Source organism: Dreissena polymorpha, chromosome 4 (genome assembly GCF_020536995.1).
Source record: "Dreissena polymorpha isolate Duluth1 chromosome 4, UMN_Dpol_1.0, whole genome shotgun sequence".
In the NCBI taxonomy this organism is placed as follows: Eukaryota; Metazoa; Mollusca; class Bivalvia; order Myida; family Dreissenidae; genus Dreissena; species Dreissena polymorpha.
Window position 1 is genome coordinate 29,712,348 of NC_068358.1, and position 23,867 is coordinate 29,736,214.

The following is a 23,867-nucleotide window of genomic DNA, read 5'->3' on the forward strand; positions in this document are numbered from 1 at the left end:
TTCAACAACAACGTTTTGGACCACATGTAAATTGGGTTTTTTGATTTTGAAAAATAAATAAATATGAATTTGTGTCAGTCATTTTCCTAGGTGTCTGTGCTAAAATTCATGACGTGAGGTACACATATCTCAGGTGCACAGTACCTTTCCTGGTGGTGAGAGGGCTGCTGGGCGGGGTTACAAACTGGGCGCTGTCAGAGCCCCCTGAGCCCAGAATGCTCACCCGAGACGGAGAGAAGGACTGCTTAGGGCTGCCGCTCCGGGCCATAGGGGAGCCCGACCTGGGCGACCCTGGAAACATACAGGAGATCAATTGAGCCTTGTTCTAGGAAAAATGGGCTTTAATGGGCTTGCATGTGCCTAAAAAGTTGTCCCAGATTAGCCTGTGTAGTCTGCACAGGCTAATCAAGGATGACATTTTCCACCTCGACTGTTTTTTTTTGTTTCCAAAAGACTTCCATTAAACCAAAAATTTCCATAAAAGCTGAAAGTGTCATCTCTGATTAGCCTATGCAGACTGCCCAAGCTTATCTGGGAGGACACTCAACACATATTGAAACAGCCCAGTTTTTTCTGAGAATGTGGCTCAATTACAACATGACAGGTTAAATATTTAATTAATATTGTGTTAATGCAATCATGTAAGGATTTTGTGTTTATGCAATTAAGTATGTTTTTAAGCATATATGTATGAAATAATCTGCTAAATTTCAGTTTTCTACACATATGCATTAAATATGTTGTTTTTTCCGTTCCATTGACAAACAGCAATGTTGAGATGAGATCAGATGGGGCACTGAGTTTTTACCTTGCTTGTGGTCCCAGTCTAAAGGCTGGAGCACCTTGATAGGGGTTTGACTGATTAATGAAGTTTAGGGAGGGGCCCATGAATGATTCTTACCTTGCTTGTCTGCCCCTGCCTGGGGACTGGAGCTTCGAGGGGATGATGGTGGGCTAGGGGCTGGAGTGGGACCATTACCGTTAGCCTGACTCTCCCCTGAAGAACACAAAAGCTGCTGATTAGATTGTAAGGCTATTAATGTTTGTTTTATATTTATAGACATGCATTAGATGCAAAAGTTGACACTGCATCATAAGCGTAGATTGATGCATAAAAGCGTGGACCAAAATTTGCAAATAAACCGATCAGTGATATCAACGCATAGTATATGAATTGGTGCAAGGCACCTTGTGAGTAATAAAAGCAATGCATTCCTGTATCATAAAATAATGTGCTTGTTATCATAACGTTCTTACAACTGCACTGTCTACATTTTCTGTATTTAAAAGAACCTTAATACAGAAATTTTAAAACCAACAAGCAAATTCGTTGAATTGATATCCCCTGCCAATATGCTTCTGGACACAAAAGTGTTATATTTGACACTCAAAAAAGCATTTTTTCAAGATACAAAGGGGCATAACTCCTTTATTATCCAATGATGTACAATGCCATCCTCTTATCCATATACATACTCATACCAAGTTTCAATGAAATCCGCCAAAGCACTTCCAAGATATGGCTCCGGACACAAAAAAGCATTTTTCCAAGATACAAAGGGCCAAAACTCTGTTATTAACAGATGGTGTACAATGCCATTAGGCGTGCATCATCCTCTTATCCATATATATATACTCATATCAAGTTTAATTGAAATCCGCCAAAGCACTTCCAAGATATGGCTCCGGACACAAAAGTGCCGGAAGGACGGGCGGACGAAAGGACGGACGGAAAGACAGACGGAAAGACGGACAGACTGACAACGCCAAAACAATATCCCTACGCCTATGGCGGGGGATAACAAGACCTGCGTTTGTGAAACGCAATGCCCCCCTACTGCCATTTGAAGCCAGACAAAAATTGTTAAGTGTAAGGCCCATAACTTTGCAAAAAATCAATGGACCAGAACAAAACTCACACTTCATCTGTAAGTATAAATGTAGGTAAACTCACGCACCAACAATCAGCTGAATATCTGAAAGTGTTTTGTAAAAAAACTCCAGAAAAAAGTTATTATAGAGAAAATTTACAAATCCAAGACCCATAACTTTGCCAAATATCAATGGACTAGAACGAAAGTAACACTTCATCTCTAAGTCATGTAGGTAGACTCACCAAAAATCAGGTTAATATCTTAAAGCGTTCCTTAAAAAACCTCTGGAAACAGTTATCATAGAGCATATTGTAAAGTCAAAGGCCCATAACTTTGCCAAAAATCAATGGACCTGAACGAAACTAACACTTCATCTGTCATGAAGGTAAACTCACACATCAAAAAATAAGCTAAATATCTGAAAGCATTGTGTAAATACCTCTGTGAAACGGTTATTATAGAGAAAATTTCTAAGGCCCATTATTTTGTAAAAAATTAATGGCCCAGAACAAAAGTTGCACTTCATCTGTAAGTCATGTAGGTAGACACACATACCAAAAAATCAGCTCAATATCTGCAAAAATAAAAAAAACACTCCAGAAACCAGTTTTAAGTCTAAGGCCCATAATTTTGCAAAAATCAATGCACTGGAAAGAATTTCACACTTCGTCTGTAGGTCATGTAGGCTGACTAACATACCAAATATCAGCACAATATCTGAAAGCGTTGTCTTAAAAAACTCAGGAAAAAAGAACGCCTCATGGACAGAAAGATGGACAGTGCGACTGCCATATGCAACCCCTAGCATAAAAAACCATACAATATACTGATACACTGTAATGCAGCCATACACTAAAAATATAATACATTATATAAAACATTCTTTTATGGTTTTTTTTCATACTCTGATGAAAGTTCTATTAGGCAAGCTGTCATGTATTTTAAAATCTGGTAACAAATAATCAACATGCCGCAGCTGTCAAAGGAAGTTAATATGCCAGCATTCAGATCAAATACAAATCAGCCTTGCTCTCTAAAACTGGGGTTTTATGCATGTGCGTAAATATCATCCCAGATTAGCCTGTGCAGTGCTTTTTTATTATTTTTTTTTTTAGAACATGTCTTTTCTTAGCAAAAATCCAGTCAAGACAGAAAGAGCTGTCCCTTATTAGCCTGTGTAGACCTAATCTATGATGATATTTTATGCACATTCATTATGTGTGGTTTTCCTAAGGAGTGGCTCAAATGTAACACTTATTGCAGTACTATTTAATACTTCACAAAAGTACAAAGGTAATACCCGACTGTCCGACGTAAATAAGCTGCCATTAATGTCTCACCATTTACTTAATTTTATAATGGTAAAGGAAAACAGATTAAAATAAATGGACACCACAACAGTCATCTGTCAAATATAGATATAAATAATACAACAGACACATTGAATATGAAAACACAACTTCATGCAACAACAGATACTGTGTGGCGGTAAAGAAGTTATACAAATACACTATAAATTATAATAACACTACTATACGACACAATATTTGGTATAAATGACAATATGGGCATAATGGCATCAGCTGTAAAAGAAGTAAAACGGAACAAGGCCAAATAAAAATATAAATAAATAAAAACTGATCCTTCATCTGAGAAAACTGGGCTTAATAGATGTGCATTAAGTGTCGTTTCAGATTAGCCTATGCAATCTGCACTAGCTAATAAGTATCGTTCTAAATTAGCCTATGCAGTCTGCACTGGCTAATCAGGGACAACACTTTAAACTTTTATGGTATTTTTTTGTTACAAGGAAGTCTCTTCTTGGCAAAAATGCAATTCAGGCGGACAGTGTCATCCCTGATCAGCCTGTACAGACTAGGCTAATCTGGGACGACACTTTACCAACATGCATTAAGCCCATTTTTCTCAGAATGAGGCTCAATTGTAGGGGAGGGGTCTGCAGCCTACAATGTTGCTCACAACACCCTATACACGGTACCTATAAGTTGTGCCAACTTTTTAGGGCTAAGGGCCCGTCTAAGGGCCCGATATTCCTTGCTCCCTAATTGGAAACTCCAGTTGCCACGATGGCTATAGTCTCGCCCATGTAACCAGTCGAAACTGGCTGTGTCCGCTTGGTCAAACGAGGACTGGCCTAGTTAAGCAAATCAGTCAGAAAAAATATCAGGAACTGAATATTATAATTTAACAGAAGATGTAAAACAATAATGCCATGAGAATTTGACACCGATGGTTGTGAAAGTATGGTGATTAATTTACAAAATAGGAATTAACAACTGTCATCCATGGCTTCTTTCAAATATTGCCATAATTAAAATAACGTGGAAGACATTTTTATGTATAATTACAATTGACCAATGCCATCTATGAATACTTTCCAGTAAGATTTTGTGAAAGTAATTTTTTATGTAAAATAACATGTTTAACAAACATCTCTATCAGTTTATATCGAAATGAATTTGAATATTTGAGTTGTGTTATGGAAAATTTGAGCTTAATGCCTGTGCGTAAAGTGTTGTCCCTGGTTAGCCTGTGCAGACCACACAGGAACGATACTTACAGCACATGCATTAAGCTCCATTTTCCCAGAACAAGGCTAATGTTTACAGGGAGATGATTGATCCATCGGTGAACACACCCTCATGGCTGGTGATGGAGACTGAATGGTACACAAGCCGCTGACAACAGCAGCTGACAACACTAGCAATCACACTCATGCCTGTGCCTGTGTTGACATGAAAACTCACCGCAGTAAAACCGGTTACCCGAGTAACGCAGCAAAGACAGGTCGCGGCAGCCACAAACTTAAATACCATCATATGTGAAAAACATTTGCTGTTAAAATATAGTTTCTGATTTGTTGTATTATTATTCATCTCTGTGACCACCTGTACATTATTGGTTAAAACTGAAGTAAAATGCCAATTATCTGAATATGAGAATAAACAGAATACACATGTATTTTGTGTCAATATGTTTTGATACTAAAAATTTATTTGAAGTATATGAGCCTTGCTACATAAAACACTTTCTGCTTTTAACCCTTTCAGTGCAGGAACCGAATTTTTAAGGCCTTTGCAAACAGTTTGGATCCAGATGAGACGCCACATAACGTGGCGTCTCATCTGGATCCAAACTGTTTGCTATTCTGATAGTATTCTTTGAAAAAAAATGTAGAAAATGCTTATTTTACAAATTCAGCAGACAACATTTTAGCAGACGACAAATTTCCCAGCATGCAAAGGGTTAAGGTATTTTTCATTTAGAATAATTCTCTTCTTTGCAGAAAATCCACTTTATGCAGAAAAAGTGTCGTCTCTGATCAGCCTGGCTGACTGCTAATCTAGGACGACACTTTACACACGTGCATGAAACCCTGTACAGCTCATATATAACTATTCCAGTGTGATGGATCTAAATGACTTGTGACCAAACTGATAAATTCTTTGATGACCATGACACTTCGACATGTTGAGACCCATGAATCATTATAAGATGTTGATCACTGAAACCATAAGATCACCTGCAATCATGAATCACACAGCCCTGTATTCACCAACCAATTCCTAGTCTTCAAACAAAGAATATTCTTTAACCCTTTACCACTTAGATAAGTATTTGCACGCTTGTGTAGTCCCTTAGAAAGTTATCAATAAATAACAAGAAGATGTGAACAATTGAAATGAAATGAATATAAGTTCTTTAATAAACTAATGCAAAAAACTGCATGGTACATTAAATTTATCGTATTTTATAAGACAAACTCCAGGGCCCAGTATCAAGAACATTCCCAATGTTATGCTCAACTCAGAAGATAAGATTTGAGTCTCCACTCAGCTGTGTAAAGAAAATGTCTTGCAGCTCACAAACAATCTTAATTCTCAGCTATAGGAATATGAAAACTTTCCTGCTCAAACTAAGTGTTGATTCGGAATCTTAACTAAAAAAGCTTTTATTTACACCACATTAAGCATGATGGTCAAACTCAACTGAAAAATGAGAAATGAGTCAGAACATTGACTTAAGTATGTTCGTGTACTAGGCCCTTGTCATCATTAGACAAAGGTCACTATGAGACTCAAATCATAAGGAAACCTGAATAACTCACCAAGAACTTTAACAAGGTCCTTCATGCTGGGACCAATGAGCTCCTGTGACAGACCGCTAGCCTGCATCTCCTTGCGCGAGAACTTGGGGGAACCAGGGGAGGGGGCCCTGGTTGTCACAAGCTGAGAACCACTCCGGGGATTGAAGGGGGTGCTGGGGGTTGGGCTGCCATATGGGCGGTAGGTGGCTGAAACCATACACAACGGGAGTTAAATCAAATAATGTTTTGTGTGTAATACATTTGAGCCATGCTCAGCAAAAATATGCAAATCTCCACTCAGGCTAATCAGGGACAACACTTTCAGCTTATATTGTATATTTTGTTTTAAGGAAGTCCATTCTTAACAAAAATCTTGTTTAGGCGTAAAGTGTTGTCCCTGATAAGCCTGTGTAGACTGCACAGAATAATCTGGGATGACACTTTACAGTGATTCATTTTGAAATCTACATCAATGAGTCACTGGGACTCGCATATTTTGAAACAATGGGTCCAAACTGAAAACAATGGGTCCCAGATTGTGTCTTTGTAAATTCGTTACAAATAATCTACTTAACATGATTCGCCTCAGCCAGGGGCTCTTTTATGCAATTTTACAGCTAAAAACAGAAATAGGTTTATAGCAAGTCAAATCTTTATTTGTTTTACTTTTATTTTAAAAACAAATAGTGAAACATATTTCATCTTAAACAGAGAACTTTTAACATCTTTAACAATTTGGACTGACTAGAGTTTTAATAAATTGGATGACAAGTGTTTATAATATTTTGGTCAAAATAAGCCCTTTCAAACAGTGTGACAAAAGACAAATTTCTCCTTTGGTCAAAAGGTTTACAACTTCAATAAATATTTAGTGTAACAACACTCATGCTGTATTTAAGGTGCATAGCCTTCTTGCCTTGTTTTTTCTCCAAACAGGGAGAGCTTTTTCCACAAATTCATTTCGGGCAAAATTGCACAACTTCACTCTCATAAGTTTGTCTTGTTTCCCTACAGTTAAGCTGTTCATGAATTTGGTCAAGACCTTATTCTGTACAGAAAAAACCCTCTCACATCCTGTAGTTTGAACAGCAGATGTCTGTGTTGTTATATGTTCTTACATTGGACGTTACAAAGGACGGAATATTGTACGATCTGTATCACTATAATATGTACCATTTAAAAATAAAAGATGCTATTTATTTCAGAACTTGCAAATTGTTAATTGTCACTTTAGAAAAAAATAACAATGCTCAATTAATTCAGAAAAGTATAATAACATCGCTTTCCTATATAAATAATAACTGTCTGCGCTCACAACAGACGAACGCAAACTGTGTTTTCCTCTGTTTATTCTTCACATGTAAACCACATGGTTTACATCGAGGCTGCATTATCGATAAATATCTATCCTGAGGACACACATGTTTGAGAATAATGCGTCCCCAGAAACAACATGCGTCTGGCAGGCAGGACGCACGGCAAAATGAATCACTGACTTTATGCACATGAATTAAGCCCCGTTTTCCCGTTTTCTCAACTGTTTATTTGTATAATTGATTTAGTAATTAGAAATGCATAACAAACATTCAATATTTTATATCAGAATTTGTTGACTTTCCCTAAGAAGCCCCTACCTGACACGGGCATGGAGTATGTGCGTCCTGTCTCACTATCCTGGTAGGCCTGGAAGTTTGGCAGGTAGCCAAACCCTGGTAGTGGAGGCATGGCTTGGCTTCCATACCCCTGGGCACCTGCACCTGAGAGACCTGAAACAATGGTGTGCAACCGTCTAGGATAGAAACAATGGAGTGTATTCTAGGAATAACAAGAGCTGTCATAGGACAGCGCGCTCGACTTTTCGAGTGCTTGACAGTATAACGTAAGCCATCACGGGGAAATTGTTCATATTCAATAATTTATTAGACTATCTTTCAAAAATAAAAAAGGAAAAAAAAAAAAATTTCGGGCGGGGGGGGGGGGGGGGGGGGGGGGGGGTTGAGAGGGGGTATAATGTGGGGAGTGGTCAGTTATTAGATGGTCTTTCAAAAATAAAAAGTATTAATGTTTACAAAAATAAATATTATTTTTTATTGTGGGGGGGGTAGGGGGCGCTGGGGGGGGGGGGTGAGAGGGGGTATAATGTGGGGTGTGGTAATTTATAAGATGATGTTTAAAAAAAAAAAGGGGGGGAAGAGGTTGGGGGGGGGGAGGGATTCTGGGTAGGGGCGTGGAGTATTGTTTGGGTGGAATCCATTGTGGTATTCAGGTAAGTGTTGTTTTGTCTAAGCAAAAATAAAATGTGATCATAAATAAAGCAATTTATTCCTTTAAGAATAAATTATATTATTTATGCAATTCAGCTGTTTCGTCGTCTATTTGTTTACATATCACATTCGGAACCCTCGGTTTTCATTGTCTAAAGTTATTGACGGGTTTGATGCTTATCTTGTTCCATAGCAATAATTTAGAGACCATATTTAAACCAGTCTGATTACTTCATCCGGTAACGAGCATTTGCAAAGAGACACAATTTCTTGGTTTGAAATTGAATCGCTTGTAATCGTATACCATGTCGGGCAGAGGTCATGGTAGGAAACGCCGGGCGCAGGAGGCATTACCACCCATCGATGGACCCACAGATTCGGGGGAATCGGGTAATAATCGCCATGTAATCGATTTCGAACACATTATTGCTCAGTCTGGCATTGTGCAAGATATTAACACGGCTGGGTGTGGCTCGGTGGGAAACACATTAACACCATTTGATCACCCTGAACGTCCATCCATTACACAGTCCATCGTACCAAACAAACCTTTCATGCAACAGCACCTAATCGACAGTCCTGCTATTTCAAACACCGCTGCATTGCAGCAAGTCCGCCTTTCAAACGACGATCTAGCCATCCACGTACCAATTCAAATTAAACAACAAATAATTCGTGGAAAGTATATTAACTTGGCAATCCTTCTAAAAGGAGGAATTGAGCTGAATGCTCTTTGCTCAGGGGGTTATCTGATCATCAATTCAGAAGGCAAGTTAGAAACCAAACAGTCTGAGTGCAAAGACAAGATCATGTCCATTGAAAAGTGGACCGATGCCTTTTTAATTTTTTCATCCATCTACTTGAAGGCTCATCCTGATAAAACATCGGAGTTACTTCACTATGCGTACACAATCAGTGAATGTGCAGTCCGCCAAGGCGGTTCAGCATGGAGGACGTACGATGAACAGTTCCGTCTCCGCAAAGCTCAGACCCCCGCGTCTTGGGGCTGCATCAACAATGACGTGTGGTGGCGCTGCATCTCGTTGAGGGAAAATGCCACTCGCACATCAAATGCAAACCCGAGATACACTTGTATTGATTTTAACAAAGGCAGATGCTCCTGGCCAAATTGTAAGTTTGCCCACCACTGCTCCAGTTGTGGTGCGTCACACGCAGAGATGAACTGCCCAAACCATTCACAAGCTCAAACTTCATCATCTCAAAGACAAGCTTTTGGAGCACAATCATGGAAAACCCGGCCACCACATTTCAGCTCAACCCAAGGGCATCCTAACAACTCCTTTCGAGGCCGTGGCATGATCAGTTCCGAACAACATATAATTTCCCCTTGATCTGGCCAGTAACAGACAAGGTCGTCATTTTGTTCATTACCTTTTGCTTTGAATCCGGTCTTGCACCTAGCACGATAAGTACATATATTGCTGGTGTAAACTACTTACAAAAAATAAAAGGCGGCCAGTGCCTATTCGATGTGGTTATTGTTAAGAAAACGCTGGAGGGCTGTCATAGGTCCAGAAATAAAGTCCCCGACCCAAGGGATCCCATTACAAGGTCATCTTAAAGGCTATTTGCCAAGCAGCCCCCAACGCATCTTATAACATTTATGAGTCAACTCTGTTTCAAGCTCTGTTCAGCGTGGCATACTTTGGGTTATTCCGAGTGAGCGAATTAGTGGCGACTAACCCATTGTCACCAAACTCTGGAATACAGTATCCAGCAATAACGGTCGACACAAGTGCCCGGAAGCTTATTATCACCCTTAATGTTTTTAAAACTAATCAACATGACTTGCTCCATTTTTATCTTGATGGTCTCACTGAAGTTGTTAAGAGAAATCTGTTGCAAGGATGTAAATTTCTGGGGAAATTGCTTTCACCAATTTTGTGGCGGAAAATTTACATTGGCCGAGAGTCAGTCGGGCTGGGTACAGTAATATACTTTCACTGAGCTGTTAATGTATACTAGTACTCACATTGGGACCTGTGCACCCTCTTACAATCGGTCGTTTACCACGGTGGTTTGAGGGAACCACAGTTGGGCAAAAACATCAAGGGTTTCACTATAGGCTTCATTTTTCATTGGGCTTGTCTCACCGGCTCCTCTGTGTCGCCAATCAACAGGGAGTTACGGTTAGGCAGTTGGGCAGAAAATAATAAACTATAATGTAATTATATATATATAATTCTGTGGGTTATATTGCATATGAGTCAGTGTTAATGCACGACACATGTTGTGTCTCAACTTTGCTACACTGACTGTTGTCCGTCACCCCAATTGCGTGGGGCGAGTTGCATTGCGTCGTTCTGGTGGCCCGGGACTCGCCCACAGTACTTGGCGACCCAGATTTTGCGTGTTGCATTGCGTGTTGCGTTTTCTTGGGTTGTTGCGTTACTCACTATTAACAGTTGCTAACCAAATTGATATATATGCATTTTATTAAGAGGGAACTCTTGTTGCTCAGCCCGGCTTACTCTCGGCCATGGAGACCTCCCGACCTCTGACTATAGTCGAGTCCTTAAGACATAATCATATAGTCAGTAACGTAACACGGCCTTTTCATCCCACATATTACACACTATTAACATGTTCTTAAATCTTTGTATGTTGTTGTTGTTGTACCATCTTTGGATGGCCAAAACAAATGAATAAACTCGTGTAAGGGTTCTAAGTCTTTATTTCTGAATTCTCTTTAAATAAAGCAATTTATTCCTTTAAGAATAAATTATATTATTTATGCAATTCAGCTGTTTCGTCGTCTATATGTTTACATATCACATTCGGAACCCTCAGTTTTCATTGTCTAAAGTTATTGACGGGTTTGATGCTTATCTTGTTCCATAGCAATAATTTAGAGACCATATTTAAACCAGTCTGATTACTTCATCCGGTAACGAGCATTTGCAAAGAGACACATTTTCTTGGTTTGAAATTCCCGCCCAGCCCACCCAGCTTGCTCCTATTGTGCCTTGTATTTAATAAACTTACTTTGATCTGCCTGTGTTATCTTATATTTGCTTAAGACATGCAAATGCAGACAAATATAAACAAGACAATTTTAATGTTCATGATCAACAATCCTTGTGACTTCCTGTTGCATTTTTTTTTGTAGTTTTATGTTATACTGTTTCTGCATACGTTAACACAACTCCTCGCATACTGAAACTTATTATGCAACTTGGGGTTGGTTTATGTCAATTATATGTTAACACCATAAACTGATTACTGCTCTAGTTTTGTTGTTACAGAACCCAGACATACCGCTTGGAATACTGGTCTGTTCAAAGCAGCGGTGACGTACCGAGGCTTCATAACATGTTCCACCTCACCCAACGAGCGAAAAAGTCCTCCATATGTGTGGCCAAACCATACCAAGAACGTCTACTATGCTACAACATTGTTACCGGTCTACCTGTCAAGCAGCCTTTGCAAGTGCTTTCAACACGGTCCTGTTCATGCCTCGGTGTTCGATGAATAGAATAACAGTCATCACCTGCATTCTTAACCTTATACAGCCTTCACATATTTCGAACATTCTCTATATCCAGGAAACGCTCTTGGCCTTATGGGACCAGACATTCCACTGTGTTTGAACTATTACAAAAAACTTGTTGGATTTGTGGTGGACTTTCGTTACAATTTTTGTTATTTACTCTAAGCCAGTTAATTCCTATGTCGGGTTCTTCCAGTACTTGCCTCGCCTAAAAGTGTTAATAACTTAAACGTTCGTAATCTTGATGAACTGCGAAACATTCATTCTTTTTACATGGCATATTCCAAATGTTCCTAATCTTGATGAACTGCGAAGCATTCATTACTTTACATTGTATTTTCTAAGTGTGATTTGTGACAATTTGTTATTCACTCTAAACCAGTTAATTCCTATGTCAGGTTCTTCCAGTACTTGCCTCACTTAAAAGTGTTAATAACTTAAACGTTCGTAATCTTGAGGAACTGCGAAGCATTCATTACTTTTAAATTGTATTTCTTAAGTGTGTTTATTTGTACGTGTCTCAACAATTTATGGCTTACTTGTCGTGTTTTGTTTTTTCGGGAAGGAAAATTTACATTGGCCGAGAGTCAGTCGGGCTGGGTACAGTAATATACTTTCACTGAGCTGTTAATGTATACTAGTACTCACATTGGGACCTGTGCACCCTCTTACAATCGGTCGTTTACCACGGTGGTTTGAGGGAACCACAGTTGGGCAAAAACATCAAGGGTTTCACTATAGGCTTCATTTTTCATTGGGCTTGTCTCACCGGCTCCTCTGTGTCGCCAATCAACAGGGAGTTACGGTTAGGCAGTTGGGCAGAAAATAATAAACTATAATGTAATTATATATATATAATTCTGTGGGTTATATTGCATATGAGTCAGTGTTAATGCACGACACATGTTGTGTCTCAACTTTGCTACACTGACTGTTGTCCGTCACCCCAATTGCGTGGGGCGAGTTGCATTGCGTCGTTCTGGTGGCCCGGGACTCGCCCACAGTACTTGGCGACCCGGATTTTGCGTGTTGCATTGCGTGTTGCGTTTTCTTGGGTTGTTGCGTTACTCACTATTAACAGTTGCTAACCAAATTGATATATATGCATTTTATTAAGAGGGAACTCTTGTTGCTCAGCCCGGCTTACTCTCGGCCATGGAGACCTCCCGACCTCTGACTATAGTCGAGTCCTTAAGACATAATCATATAGTCAGTAACGTAACACGGCCTTTTCATCCCACATATTACACACTATTAACATGTTCTTAAATCTTTGTATGTTGTTGTTGTTGTACCATCTTTGGATGGCCAAAACAAATGAATAAACTCGTGTAAGGGTTCTAAGTCTTTATTTCTGAATTCTCTTTAAATGAAGAAGTTATGGCAATTAAGTTAAATTATCTAAGTGTAAAAGGGGCCATAATTATGTCAAAATGCTTGATACAGTGGTCTGCTCTTGTTTATAGGTTGGGGTCATGTTGGTATACAAGTATGCAACATATCAAAGCAATATATCAAAGGATATAGGAAAACCTTGGGGTAGTACGCAAACTTAAACATAGATTTATCAATAATATGCATATTCTAAGTATAAAAGGGGCAATAATCATGACAAAATGCTTGATAGTGTTGTCTGCTCTTGTTTATAGGTTGGGGTGATGTTGGTCAACAAGTATGCAAAATATGAAAGCAATATGTCAAGGGACAATGAAAATAAATGGGGTAGTACGAGAACTTTTAACTTTTGCTGCATATTCTAAGTGGAAAAGGTGCCATAATTATGACAAAATGCTTGATAGGGTTGTCTGCTCTTGTATATAGGTTGGGGTAATGTTGGTTAACAAGTATGCAAAATATGAAAGCAATATGTCAAGGGACAATGAAAATAATTGGGGTAGAATGAAAACTTTAACATTTGCACGCTAACGGAATGGAACGGAAACGCCGACGCCGGGGTGAATAGGATAGCTCCACTATATATATTTCATATATAATAGTCGAGCTTAAAATGGAGTATAATCTAGGACTGCCCTGATTAACAAACAACATCATAGCTTTTTCTGGCATGAAAAGGAGGAAAACTATTTCAGCAGCACTATTAGAAAATAGGGCTTAATGGATGTGCAAAGTGCTGTTTCAGATTAGCCCGAGGAGTCCTTACAGGCTAATCAGGGAAAGCACTTTCTACTTTTATGGAATTTTACGTTTAAAGGATATTTCTTCAAAATAAAATCCAGTTTAAGCGTTAAGTGTCAACCCTGATTTGCCTGTGAAGACTGCACAGGCTAATTTTGGCTGACACTTTACGCAATCCATTAAGCCCTGTTTTTCAAGAACACAGCTCATAAAATCTTACCAAACGCGTAAGAGTTAGTCCTCCTGTTGCCCATAAACACTGGGGGCTGCTCCTGTCCAAACATTGGGTAGCCCTGGCGTGGGGTGCTGAACTCAAAACTTGTCTGCACCTGAATTGCATACACCAACAGTCATTTAAATCAGCAGTTTGACCAGGAAGCTCAAACTCTTAAATTACTACTTAAAACCAACAAAATGGTCTCCGTTTAATGAAACTGTCAATCTGAGCAAGACAGGCTCTAAATGTTCCAATGTAGTGCTTGAGCGTTTGTGTATTATTATGATTGTACCAAAGAGGAAATATCATTGTGTGCTCGTCAGAATTAAAGACTGTTGAATAATTTATATTTGTGGGCATGACATTTTGAGTTTTTTTTAAAAATGACTTTTTGTTGACACGTAAATATGTGAATTTCTGATTTTGGAAAAAAGTAGAAATTGTTTTGGTCACTTTCCGATGTGTTTGTGTTAAATTAATGCATCGTTCAAACCAGGAAATCAACAAAAAATAATGTCCAACGAATGATATTGATTTTACAGTATGCAATTCTATTTATTTTAGCTACAAATCAACAACATTCAGGACCAAAAAGTTTTTTTTTACTTCACTGTGTGTACCTGCCAGAATTATTTCATAGACATACTAATGCCTATGTATGTGGGACACATTCTATTATTTGTCAGGTCACAGACCAGCGTTGTTTGTTTATATGAAGCTGGTACCAAGAAATGGTACCAATTATAATTCAATTTTATCATCATTGTTCCGCTTTAAAGTATAATATAAAAAACTCTAATAACTTAAGAGTTTATCAATGCTACTTATAGTTTGTACATCTTTGACAAAAGTGTTCAAATTCCCAAGTTTGCTGAAAACATAGCTGTACTTTATTAAATGAAGTCATTTGTTTATTACCATGACCAAATTAATTATTAACTTTAAAAGAGCGACTTTCCTGACTGGAACTACACCACTACTGACCTTACATGAACATACCCAGTCTCAATGTGACTCCCCTTTGACCATGAAAAAGTGTGTATTATGTACAGTGTATGTTGTAAGATAACGGGAAATATGATATCACAACAACATATTAGCCTTGTTCTGAGAAAATAGGGCTTAATGCATAAGTGTAAAATGTTGTCCCAGAAAAGCCTGTGCATGCAGCACAGGCCAATCAGGGACAACAATTTCTGCTTTGATTGCATTTATTATTTAATAGAAATCCCATCTTAGCTAAATTTCAGTGTAGGTGGAACATTTGTCCCTGATGAGTCTGGGCAGTCTGGGACCACACTTTATGCACATGCAATAAGCCATGTTTTCCCACAGCAAGGTTCATATAAATACCTGTGATGGAAGGGCGTTGAAAGCAAAGGGATCCTTGACTGTTCCAGGCTGCACCATGGCACCCAGCTGGGACTCATGCAGCAGGTAGGCAGTGTTGTCCACGGCTTTGGCCAGTGCCCAGCCCTCTCCCTCCTTGTTCTGGCAGAACTGCTCGATACTGTCGGCATCCAGCTTAACCCACGTACCCTCAGAGTTCACAACCTGGCAGGGGGAGACAACAACAGAGGGCATAAATATGGCCTGGCCAGAAATAGGGGGAGACAACAACAGAGGGCATATAGATGGCCAGAAATACAGGGAGACTACAGCAGAGTGCATGAGTAAACCTTTGTATTCCTTTTTAACCTATTTAATACCTAAAAGGCTTATTTGAATGCTCTTGAGCTTGTTGCCTGGGAGGAGATTGAAACTGTGACCTCCTGGTCAGTAGGCGGATACTATCCACTACGCCACAGCCATCTCTGACGTCATATAGCTGGCCAGAAATAGTTGGACTCTCAACATATTATATATTTATATAGTGGAGACTTGGATATGATGTCCATGGGTGTGGGTGTGGGTTTTCTCTCTACCATGTACAGTCGACTCTTGTTATCTCAACATCGGATATCTCGATTTTCTCGATATGTCGAAGTTAGCTCAATGTCCCAACTTTTGTCCTTCTTTATCTATATTAATAAATATCACATATCTCGATTTTGGTTATGTCCCATAATTCGATATCTCAATATAAAAATTTGTCCCGAGTCCCGAATTTACATGTATTTACTGTGGTTTATCTCGAAGTGCGAATAACTATCCAAGTGTCGGCAAAGGTGATACAAAATTTCTTTGATACTTCACCGTCCCACTTTGCCCGGCTGCTCCCGATACTGTGCCGTAGATAATTGATCCGTTAATTGCATTAATGACCACACTAGTGTAATGTCGTATCAACATTTGAGTAATGCCTGTCACTTTAACTGCAATTAATACACAACCTGTCGAAAGGCCGAAATACTAATTGTTTAAATTACAAACAACATTCCAAAATACATTAAGTTATATTTTTGCGTACATAAACCGTCGCAAATTTGCAGAATGTTGTTCTATCCTTGAACTCCAACAGTCATTATCATGGCTAAATCTGATCGATTGAACTTTGCATTTCAAACTACAAAATGTACATTTACAGTTCAGTATTCCGGAACGTGATTTACGCATGTTCAGATGGAAAACCCTGGTCTTGATTGGGTGTCAATTGCATCATAACTACAAATAGCAACATTACCGGATGTTTATTCGACAGGTTAGAAAAATGATAACCACATGTGTTCATGCAATTCTGTAACACTCAAAACGTCATTTTAAGCATTTATAGAGCAAATTAAATCTTGCCTTGTAAAAACGCGTATATATCAGGTCATAGATAGGGTAGTAGAGAGTATCATGCCACACGGTGACGGCTTTAATAAGACCACTAAGCAGGTATTTTGATGTTAAAAACAATGTTTTTGTATTATTTTATATTTTTGTCTCTATTTTTCTTTGAAAACTCATAATCCAATATCTCGAACTCTCGATATCTCGATATTTTTTCTTGCTCCCGCCAACTTCGAGATAACGAGGTCTCTTTGCTCAAACAACAAGCATGACAGAGGTAAAGGCATGGGTATATAGTCTGAAACTGATACTAGACTCATCAGCAGCAGACTTTCACATTTACCCCCCCCCCCCCCTGGATCACTGGGATACAAATACAAGTCCGTTTACATTCCTTACAAACCTTTCCAAACCCTATAACCATTTTAATTATTCTTTTCTAGAGATGCTTAACCTGGACCTGCATTCACCAACCCATTCTTAGACTTGATTAACAAAAAGACTTCAAATCAGACAAATATGGCTATATACAGGCTACCAATCGCAATAATGTCCATAACAGAATGATCTACACGAAGAATGATATAGACTGATGCAGTTAACAACAATTTGACTCACAATTAAAGCAAGTCTTGAATATTCTGACTTAAATAATATTCATTTTTTAAAGACTTTTGTCTTAGAATTGTTTTGTGAACACAAGTCCTGGTCTTGGCTGCTGTGCAGAAAGACATGGTTACCTCTTCCACAACAGTGATCTGGTTGCCCATGGTTACTCGGCCAACTGGTGTTGCCTTCAGATTGGGTCGACTGCGGATGTTGTGTCCGAACGAGCCGCACTTGACCACCTCGTACGTGCCTGGGCCTCCTGTATGCATTTGGCAACAAACATTCAATTGAACTGCTATCTGGGAAACTGTCATTCACACGACATCTTTATATCCTTGAATTCTGATGGATTCTAAACACATGGTCGCTTGAAATATTATTGTAAGGTATTTTGAAAGAAATGTAAAGCATTCATTAGTAACATAACAATAAACAAACAAACACAAACAACAAAACCTGAAATATTATTACAAAGAAAACAGACAACAAAAGTCCATGACATGCCTATCATAATCATTAATGTCTAAGAAGGGGTTTGTATTTACCAACCCTGATGCTGTACTGGTGATTGTCACACACCTAACTTATTCCCCAGCACTGTTTTGTCAGTTCATTAGGCACAAAAAAAGGATCATGCATATATTTCAAGTTTAAAATCAAATACTTCAGAAATGTCACAGTAATTGGCTCCACAAACTAATGGCATTGACTGTGTTTAGACAGTCTGCCAGAATTACTCTAATATTCCCCCCACTCAACCTTTATTTCTGGGGTTATAATAGGACCACCAAATGTTCTGAATTGCGTACCCTGTAGGGGCTGGGTGATGGTGGGTTTGGGGCTGTACATCTGACACTTCCTCATGGTCTCTGTCAGCAACTCCACGATCATAGGCTTGGGTTCATCGAGAGGGACCAGGAGGGTCTTGCCCAGGTGCTGGTTGTACTGCAGTACCCAGGCGTCCGTGTATCCATTGTGGCACCACTCACGGATGCTGTCCCCACTCAGTCTCAGCCACACACCGTCATCATTGTGTACCTGAAAGACAAGCAATATCAGTATTTGTATGGCATAAATGGTCTTTTGATTTTGGGCAGTCCTTTTTTTACATCTTTATGATCACATATTTAGATATAAGCTGGGAGAAAATGTGTCTTATGCCAAGAGTGGCCAGCTCCAGACCAGCCTGTGCAATTGAAGTCTAGTCAGGAGCTACCCTGTCCTATAATGAAACCTTGTGTGACTTTATAGCTGACAGTGTAGCTCTTGACTAAATAGCTTGAATGATGGTTGGGAGCTCTGCTTGCCGCATATGGCAAAAGACACATTTACGCACAAAGCCTATAATATAGAAATATTATGTTGCTTACATGACTCCCTTACCTTGCAACTATATCTCATTGTCATCAAACTACTTAAATTGAACTGTGATAATAAGTTATATTTTAGCTTGATGTTGCGATTATTTTGTAAGATTGGTAGATATGCTCCTTTAATGTCCCATGTTAAGTAATCTAACATTTTTATGTAAGGCTCCACCATGTCATGGTATGTTTACCTCATCCATAAATGACACAACCCCCTCAGGTTGTACAATGCCTATCTGTTCACTCTGCAAGGACGGGTTGGTCCGCACGCGCAGGCCAGCACTGTTCTTTGCAACAAACCTTCGCATCTGAAACATATATATCCTTGTCATTTATTGCTATGACATAAACATTTTACCACAACGGCTTAAAGTGGTTATCAATTATAATGAGAAAAACACTTTGCTGCACATTATCAAATAAAACCCATGGGTTGTTTCTGTTATTTTATCCTACACACAAAAGTGTAAATACTTGAGTGGCTATGATTGACATCTGCCTACATCTGTATAATAATGAACACTTGATACACACACACACACACACACACACACACACACAGAACTGCTGTCCTACATATTATCTCATAAACCCAAAGAATTCTGTTGTTGCTGCCTACCTGTTTCCTTTGCTGCCTTTTGATGTTCTGTGGGGGAGGCGTGACTCCCTGTGGAGGCTCTTTAACCTCAACCTTGTGCACATCACCTGGAAAACAATAATTCCATAGCAATATGACATATAGAGTGGCAAACACCATAACTACATGACATATTGATTGGCAAATACCATAGCAACAAGACACATTGAGTAATAAATACCATAGAAGCATGACACATTGAGTGGTTAACACCATAGCAACATGACACATTGAGTAAAAAATACCATAGCAACATGACATATAAAGTGGCAAACAGCATAGCAACATGACACATTGAGTTGCAATCACCATAGAAGGAACCATTTCTAAACACAGCAGAGATATCATAACAATAAATATTCTGACCAAGTTTCATGAAGATTGGACAAAAAAGTGACTTCTACAACCTATTTCTTCATTTGATGTAATAACCCATTTGTGTACCTCAATTGACATTTATTCATTTGAATAACTTTTCTGAGAAGGTCTCATAACGATTCAACAATAAATATCACCTCTAGAGTATTCAGAAAGTAAATGTTGACAATGCACAACACATGTTTCAAGACAAGCAAAAGGTGCCTTAAAAGCTCACATTTAAAAGGCAGAAAGCTTACAGTTTGAAAATAAAACAATTTAACTTAACCAAACTGCATTTACCAAATTATAATGTTTCTGAACAAAATTGTATCCAAACCCCACCCACCCACATACCTGTCTCAAAGCCGTCAATGCTGACATAGATGTTGTAGAAGCCAATGTTGCTAGGGGTCCAGTTGGCGTTGTAAGTGCCGTCCTCACATGAGCGAACCAGCATGTTCTCACTTGGGCGGGGTACACTGGGGGCGGCAAACCTCAGCTCCTCAAATGAGTAGTCTTCATACGCCTGTATACATACCACAAACAATAGGCCTCAATATACAGTTAAAACTGACCTAGCAGTCAACTGAGAACAATGATCAACTGCAGACAACGTACAGTCTGGATTCCCCCAAACGAAAAATCACTCTATATTAAGCTTAAGAATAACAGTCAACTGTCCATGACAGTCAACAGCCATTACATGAAGTTACATTTTGATTGCATGAAATGGGTGCAAGTAACAACAAGAGCACCGCCTTGCGGGTGCAGACCGCTCATCTATTTTCTTTTTAAAGGTGAAGGGACTCTCATTTTCAATCACAAAGGAGGGAGGGGTGGAGTGAAGAGCGGTGCATTGTGTGGGGGTGTGGACATTTATTACATTTTCTTCCAAAAATGCGAAAAAAAGGAAAAAAAAATCGGGGGGGGGGGGGGGGGGGGGGGGTGGGGGGGTGGGGGGGGTGGGGGTGGGATTCTTGGGTGCAATGGTTGGACGGTATTTCAAACATAAAATAATAAAAATAAATATTTGTGTTTTTTAACCGTTTCATAAAAAAAAAAATGGGGGGGGGGGGGTGAGGTGGGGGGGCTATAGTGTGAGGGTGTGGTGGTAATTTGTGAGATGATCTTAAAAAAAAAAATATATAGGGGGGGGGGGGGATTCGGGTGGGGGGAGGGGGGGTGGGGGGGGATTCTTGGGTGCGATGGTTGGACGGTATTTCAAACATAAAATAATCAAAATAAATAGTTTTGTTTTTTAACCGTTTAAAAAAAAAATTGGGGAGGGGGTGGGGTGGGGGGGGGGGGGGTATAGTGTGAGGGTGTGGTGGTCATTTGTGAGATGATCTTTAAAAAAAAAAAAAAAAAAAAAAAAAATAGGGGGGGGGGGTTGGGGGTGGGGGGGGGGGGGGTTGGGGGGGGGGGGGCACGGGCGATGGTTTGGGTGGAGTCTATTGTGGTATGTCAGGTAAGAGTAGTTTTGTCAAAGTATCAATCAAATCTAATCATAAATAAAGAAGTTATGGTAATTTTAGAGAAATTTAATAATTTGACCTTGAGAGTCAAGGTCATTCAAAGGTCAAGGTAAAATTCAACTTGCCAGGTACAGTAACCTCATGATAGCATGAAAGTATTTGAAGTTTGAAAGCAATAGCCTTGATACTTAAGAAGTAAAGTGGATCTAAACACAAAATTTAACCATATATTCAAAGTTACTAAGTCAAAAAAGGGCCATAATTCCGTAAAAATAACATCCAGAGTTATGCAACTTGTCCTTTTACTGTACCCTTATGATAGTTTGCGAGTGTTCCAAGTATGATAGCAATATCTATGATACTCTAGGGGTAAAGTGGACCAAAACACAAAACTTAACCAAACTTTCAATTTTCTAAGTATAAAGGGCCCATAATTCCGTCCAAATGCCAGTCAGAGTTACATAACTTTGCCTGCACAGTCCCCTTACGGTAGTTAGTAAGTGTTGCAAGTATGAAAGCAATAGCTTTGATACTTAAGGAATAAAATGGACCTTAACACAAAACCTAACCAAAATTTTCAATTTTCTAAGTATAAAAAGGGCACATAATTCTGTCAAAATGCACGCCAGAGTTATCTAACTTTGCGTGCCCAGTCCCCTCATGATAGTAAGTAAGTGTACCAAGTTTGAATGCAATAGCATTGATACTTTCTGAAAAAAGTGGACCTAAACGCAAAACTTAACCAAAATTTTCAATTTTCTAAGTATAAAAAGGGCACATAATTCAGTCAAAATGCACGCCAGAGTTATCTAACTTGCCTGCCCAGTCCCCTCATGATAGTAAGTAAGTGTACCAAGTTTGAATGCAATAGCATTGATACTTTCTGAGAAAAGTGGACCTAAACGCAAAACTTAACCGGACGCCGACGCCGACGCAGACGCCGACGCCAAGGTGATGACAATAGCTCATAATTTTTTTTCAAAAAATAGATGAGCTAATAATAATGAGTATTTGTAGCAATTATTGGCTGCAATCATAACAACAAAGCTTGAGCATGTGACCAAGCCAATAGATCTTTGTCGCTGATAAGTTGTTAAAAACAACACTAGGCTGGTAAGTGTTGTTATAAGAAGGCTGAAAGAAGGATAAAAGGATATGAGAGTGTCTATTAAGCCAAAACAGACATTGCATAGCAACTTTTATAATAATTTAAGTCACTTTATAAGATATTATTCTGCATTTTTCAATTGAAGTTATTTATGTTAGTATGCTGAGTTATCGGCTATGAGCCTTTGTTTTACACTGTGTTTAAACAATTGGATGGGATAATGACAAAGCAATACTACCAACTGACCAGCCATCTTAAAAGTGGTGATCCAAGAACAGAGGTCACTTGTTGACAACGTTCACTTTGGCCATTTCCCTTGACTGACCACTGTTCTCAGTTTTGACTGTATAAATACTTACCAGAAACAATCATCAGTTGGTATGACTTTCCAACATGAACCTGATACTTGTTAACCCTTTACCACTTAGGATACGTATTTTTGACGCATTTGTAGTCCCTTAGAAAGTGACATTTAATTCAAGACCTTTCTTTCTAGATTCAAGTTTTAAAGGTTTAATTTCCAACCCTTAGATACTGATGAGCGGCAAACAGCATTAAACCTGAACAGACTGCAAGTTACTCGCAGGCTGTTCTAGTTTTATGCTGTTTGCACATAGCCATTTTCTTTTTGCTTCTGAGTGGGAACGTGTTAAATATAAGAGCCTCATTCTGTGAAAACTCAGCGTAATGCATGTGCGTCAAGTGCAGTCTCCACCGATTAATCAGGTACAATACTTTCCCCTTTTATTATATTTTTTGTTAAAAGGAATGCTCTTCTAAATGAAAATCCAGAAAATGTCCTAGATTAACCTATGCCGTCTGCTGATCAGGGAAGACGCTTTGCATCTAGACAAGATTTTCGCTTGGAAGAGACTTTCTTCCAACAAAAAATTCCTCTAAAGCAGAAAGAGTCGTCCCTGTTAAGCCTCTTTACAGACTGCACAGGCTAATCTGGGATGGCACTTTAGGGACATGCATTACGCCATGTAAAAACCCTGCCCGTACCTTCATCATGCAGATGGCATGGTAAGCATCTTTCTTGTCCTTTACAGTGACTTCATAAGAGGCGTCGAGGGGTGGCGGACGCTTGCCTCCGAATGTCAGATTGCTGGTGTCAGGTCGACTCATGCGCCGTATGCGCTTGAACTCATCACCATCAACATCTATAGGCACTGCCTTCACCTCCACCTGGCAACATAGTAACCACCATGACAGCATAGCAACCACCATGACAATATAGCAACTACAATGACAACATATTAACTACCATGACAACATAGTGGCCATCTTGACAACATGCAAACCATTATGACAGCATAGCAACCCCCATGACTGAATAGCAACCACATAGACAGAACATAGCAACCACTATGACAGAAAACACTTATATCTGATATATTTTCTCTTTATGTTGGAAACACAAAAAATGGAAATAAAGTATCTTGCTAGGACTGTGTAACACTTAAAAGCAAAACACAACAAGGGA

General features: G+C 39.1%; 1 protein-coding gene across 8 annotated transcripts in view; it reads right to left on the reverse strand.

The window, feature by feature from the left end:
* The window catches only part of LOC127880259 (E3 ubiquitin-protein ligase MYCBP2-like), a 162,876-nt gene that overhangs the window by 39,454 nt on the left and 99,555 nt on the right, over positions 1-23,867 (reverse strand). For all 8 annotated transcript variants that reach the window (XM_052427579.1, XM_052427578.1, XM_052427576.1 and 5 more), the window contains 12 exons: positions 23,387-23,569; positions 20,153-20,324; positions 19,421-19,506; positions 18,993-19,109; positions 18,244-18,472; positions 17,566-17,693; positions 15,464-15,664; positions 14,114-14,222; positions 7,617-7,748; positions 6,004-6,189; positions 902-997; positions 145-291 (listed from right to left, as the gene is read on the reverse strand). In XM_052427579.1, the coding sequence (XP_052283539.1) occupies positions 145-291; positions 902-997; positions 6,004-6,189; positions 7,617-7,748; positions 14,114-14,222; positions 15,464-15,664; positions 17,566-17,693; positions 18,244-18,472; positions 18,993-19,109; positions 19,421-19,506; positions 20,153-20,324; positions 23,387-23,569 (1,786 nt within the window). The remainder of the gene's footprint in view (positions 1-144; positions 292-901; positions 998-6,003; positions 6,190-7,616; positions 7,749-14,113; positions 14,223-15,463; positions 15,665-17,565; positions 17,694-18,243; positions 18,473-18,992; positions 19,110-19,420; positions 19,507-20,152; positions 20,325-23,386; positions 23,570-23,867) is intronic.